Source organism: Tarenaya hassleriana, unplaced genomic scaffold (genome assembly GCF_000463585.1).
Source record: "Tarenaya hassleriana unplaced genomic scaffold, ASM46358v1 Cleome1018, whole genome shotgun sequence".
In the NCBI taxonomy this organism is placed as follows: domain Eukaryota; kingdom Viridiplantae; phylum Streptophyta; class Magnoliopsida; order Brassicales; family Cleomaceae; genus Tarenaya; species Tarenaya hassleriana.
This window is the reverse complement of record NW_010960388.1, coordinates 1-4060: the sequence shown is the minus strand read 5'-3', so window position 1 is coordinate 4060 and position 4060 is coordinate 1. Positions and strand designations below refer to the sequence as shown.

At 40.5% G+C, this 4060-nt stretch overlaps 2 protein-coding genes across 2 annotated transcripts; both read right to left on the bottom strand.

Moving 5' to 3' along the window:
• Nucleotides 1–200: 200 nt before the first annotated feature.
• LOC104804948 (peroxidase 44-like) lies at nt 201–1291 on the bottom strand. Its single transcript, XM_019201476.1, has 3 exons — nt 1094–1291; nt 639–944; nt 201–449 (listed from the first exon to the last, which is right to left on the bottom strand). Exons 1-3 carry the CDS (start codon nt 1289–1291, stop codon nt 201–203), a joined length of 753 nt encoding a protein of 250 aa, XP_019057021.1.
• Nucleotides 1292–2429: 1138 nt separating this feature from the next.
• LOC104804946 (peroxidase 44-like) lies at nt 2430–3603 on the bottom strand. Its single transcript, XM_010529334.1, has 3 exons — nt 3403–3603; nt 2831–3267; nt 2430–2730 (listed from the first exon to the last, which is right to left on the bottom strand). Exons 1-3 carry the CDS (start codon nt 3601–3603, stop codon nt 2430–2432), a joined length of 939 nt encoding a protein of 312 aa, XP_010527636.1.
• Between the last annotated feature and the right edge of the window lie 457 nt (nt 3604–4060).

The following is a 4060-nucleotide window of genomic DNA, read 5'->3' as shown; positions in this document are numbered from 1 at the left end:
GGAATACGGAAAAGGAAGTGTATCTTTCGCTGAATTATTTCATAGTTGGTTCGTGATCCATTACAAAGATATATATACACACACACACCCAAGAAATCGATGAAAACCATACAAAAGATGAAATCAGAGGCCGAGGAAACACAGATTTGATACAATTTGCAGAAAGAAAGAGGAGAATTTAAGGTAATGAAAGAAGATCATCAACCATCTCTGTTGAAAACTCTGCAGCTCCTCCTGATCTCGCCCTCGTTACCAGTAAGAACACCAATCGTGCCCATCTTCACCATGGCTTGGGTGAATCTTCGAGCGAAGAGCGTGTTGCTCGAGGCGAAACTCAGCACGAAAGCCCGGGTTGATACATCAAGAGCAAGGCTCTGATCGATCCTTAAGATCGCCCTTTGCCTTAGACTCTCTATGTAGAGTCCGTTGTCCACTGTGAGTGGAGTCAACTGGTCCAAGAACACTAAAGGGTCATTCGGGCCACTGCATGTGTTCCTCAGCCTGCAAATATACCGTCATAAAGTTTGCGCCTTTAATGGTCTTTTCTTTCGTTAGTACGAATCTTTGTGTTTTTCTCGGGAAAACTGAAACTTTTCACGTAATATTTTATGTTCAAAAGACGTGTCTCGTTATAAAACAAGATATATATATATATATATATATGGAATGGTGGGACCCGGCAAATCGACGACCTCCGGGTTTGAGGTGAAACCGTCACGTCTTCCGGTTGGCACAAGGTAGGTTGGACCGCCTGCTAATTTCACGGAATCTCTCGTGGCGAGAGCGATGATGTCAGAGCACGAAACGGTGGCCGGACACTTGGCCTCGAGCTGTCTTTTGGCCTCATCGATTATTTCGTAACCTCTGACGCTTAAGTTCGGTCCCGCGTCCTTCTCGGATGGCCTTCCGGGTATTGAATCGATGAGAAGGGAAGCATCACAACCCTATGGAACAATTCAAACAAAATCAAGCAAGGCTCAGTTAACTAATACAGCTACGCATGCATGTTATGAAAATATTATTTTGATATAAAAAAAATGTCATATGATACTTTGTTAGATCAGGTTTTATAGAGAAAACTTGTTATACGGACCGTGACGAAGCAGTCATGGAAGTGCATACGAAGCAGAGCGGCGGTGATGGATCGGTCACTGCTGAAACTGCTCACGACAGTTGCGATTATGGATTCGGCCTGAGGGCATGTACGGTCGTAGAATCCAAATTCGAGCTGTCCTAATGCGGCCGGAAATATGAAGAGAATGACGAGAAACGAGATCGGGATCGGCCTCATGATGGATCGTACGTGTTTTTGCCTCTTCTCTTCCAAGAACTAAGAAATATGCATGGGATTGTTATGAAGTTGTCAAGTCATTACAAAAGCACACACATATATATATAATTACATATACACACGTCTGTACACATTGTTGAAATTAGCGATGGTAGAAATCGTCGTTTTAAGCGGTAATGGTAGTTAATTATTTTGCCAATTGGGAATTACTTTATGATCTGTCACTGTCTTGTTGTTTTTGTATATTATCGTGTTGGAAACTATTTCATGCATGAATTAGTTATATATTGAGAAGAATAATTCAACGAGTTTCATCTAATAATCAACCTATTAGTTATATATGTGTTGTGTATTATATATATTAGTGGAGACGACGGAGTCCGATAACTTTTGTTTTTAATTAAATCAAACTTTAAAATTTTTTGGAATATGAATTTTTATTTATAATAGTTGTTATTATTTTAAAATATAAATTTGTGATTTTACAGAATTTGTGAATTCTTAATTAATTTAAATAACTCATGATTTCATTAGATTTGCAATGATCCTTTTCCAAATGCTTTAAATTCCTTTAATTTTTGACCTGATGTAGTTATTTAGTAACTAAATCTTTGTTTTATTTTTTCATTTTTTTTCACATCATTTTATATAGATTTTTTATAATTTTATTTTCATATTTGTTTAAGCTCCTTTTGAAATTTTCGCCCCAATTGCTTATACTGTTTTGATAAAAGAATTCCATTTGGGAAATTTATGAAAATTTCCCGACGGGTATTCGAGTAAAATTTGAAATCGTATATCCTCTATTTTTATTGCGAAACCGGCTTATATTATATGTAATGCTTTCACAAATCACAAGCGCATGAAAATAAAAGGAAACTTGATATTCTAGAGAGAGATTATGGTCTCCTAACACTCTCAACACTAATTAAAATGGCAATTAAAAAACGACGGATAGATAATTATTTTGTTTTGCATTACAAATTGAAAAGCTCAATAAGTTGGAACGAAACTCAATACGATGACGAAAACAAGATTCCAAGACAAAACACACATTTGGCAGTTTATTTGGAAGAGAAGACACATAATGGGAATTAAATGGAATGGAAGGCCAATGATCATTAAGATGATCCATGAGTCAGTGGCCGTTGTTGAAGACTCTGCAGTTCTTCCTGATCTCACCGGCACGACCAGAGAGGAACCTTCTGGTCCCCATCTTCACGAGGGCCTGAGCGAATTTACGATTGAAGAGGGCATTGTCTTTGGCATAACTCATGATGATCCCTCGGGTCCTTCCGTCAAGACCGAGGCTCTGATCAATCCTTAAGACTCCTCTCTGTCTCAGAACTTCCAAACACAAGCCGTTGTCCACTTTGAATGAGGTCCTCTGGTCCAAGAACACCGTTGGATCGTTAGGGGCACGGCATTGGTTCCTCAACCTGCAGATGGATGGACCATCAGAAAGTCTCGTATCGAAAAAAGTATCAACACTCTCTCTCTCAACAAGAATAAGAAAGAGACTGAAGAATCTTGACGCACTTAGCATTCAATGTGCGTTCCATGGCAGGGTCTGCGATTCTGTCTTGGATGAGACTACAATGGATAACACCGATGGTGTGCCCACCAATAACGAGAGTAACCATATCAAAGAGATTGAGCCCTACAGCCCCAAAGGCCTGAATGGCGTCCGTCACTGGAATGGTGGGTCCGGGCAAGTTGACGTCAGCAGGGTTCGACCTCAGGCTGTCACGTCTTCCAGTAGGCACAGCATACCTCAGACCTCCTGCTAAGGTAACCGCGTCTCTCGTGGCCAGAGTGACGACGTCAGCACACGAGACGGTGTGAGGACAGTGAGCCTCGAGCTGTTTCTTGGCCTCATCGATGATTTCGTATCCGTCCACGCTTGCGTTTGGCCCTGCGTTCTTCTCGGACGGCCTTCCGGGTTTCGGGTCGATGAGCAGCGAAGCGTCACAACCCTACGTAACATTTCAAACAAAAAAATAATAATGATTTCTACTTAGTTTGGTATACATGCATGCAAATGTGTTCAAGCGCGTATTTCGTTATGGAAGTTTAAAATTGGGGAATCCGAAAACTTGAATACTACGAACCTTGACAAAGCAATCGTGAAAATGCATGCGAACAAGATCGGCGGCGATGGACCGGTCACGGCGGAAGTGTTTGGCGACGACATTGGCGACTATGGACTCGGCATGAGGGCACGACCGGCTGTAGAATCCGAACTTGAGCTGCGCTAAAGCAGCCGGAAATACGAAGCAGAAGAGGAAAAACGTCACCGCTATTGCCCTCATGGTTTCTGATGGTAATGTTTTTCCTCTTGTCTCTTCTGATACTTAGAAATAATTTGAACTTATATGAAGCTATGGCTGCAAGACCAAGCATATATATATATATACGGAAACGTCGAGCCATGAAGCCAATGTGTTTGCCTATGAAGACGTGCTCCCACGATAATTTGGAATATTGTTCGTTAGAGTTTGGAAAACGATGGTAGAATGTGTCTTCTTACGCGGTGACGTTCGTTACAGATTCGTGGCCAATTTGCAATTATCTTATGATATATCGTTTGTTTGATTTTGTATATTATAAAGTTGAGGAGAATGATACCGCACCAAACCGCATACCGAATGCACGGTTTTTTGTTGTTGTTGTCTTTTACTATTTTTCGCTCGAATTATGATATAAACTATGACGATATTGATATTATGTACATTTGGGAATTTCGATTTAAAATAAAATAAAGAGAAC

What these genes read in the sequence shown, in the direction of transcription:
- LOC104804948 (XM_019201476.1), bottom strand. Translation starts at nt 1,291, where the DNA reads ATGAGGCCGATCCCGATCTCGTTTCTCGTCATTCTCTTCATATTTCCG. An exon ending in TCCATGACTGCTTCGTCACG is followed by an intron (nt 945 to 1,093) that starts GTCCGTATAACA and finishes ATTGTTCCATAG; the next exon opens with GGTTGTGATGCTTCCCTTCT. An exon ending in TATATATATATATATATCTT is followed by an intron (nt 450 to 638) that starts GTTTTATAACGA and finishes TTCTTGGACCAG; the next exon opens with TTGACTCCACTCACAGTGGA.
- LOC104804946 (XM_010529334.1), bottom strand. Translation starts at nt 3,603, where the DNA reads ATGAGGGCAATAGCGGTGACGTTTTTCCTCTTCTGCTTCGTATTTCCG. An exon ending in TTCACGATTGCTTTGTCAAG is followed by an intron (nt 3,268 to 3,402) that starts GTTCGTAGTATT and finishes AATGTTACGTAG; the next exon opens with GGTTGTGACGCTTCGCTGCT. An exon ending in GAACGCACATTGAATGCTAA is followed by an intron (nt 2,731 to 2,830) that starts GTGCGTCAAGAT and finishes ATCCATCTGCAG; the next exon opens with GTTGAGGAACCAATGCCGTG.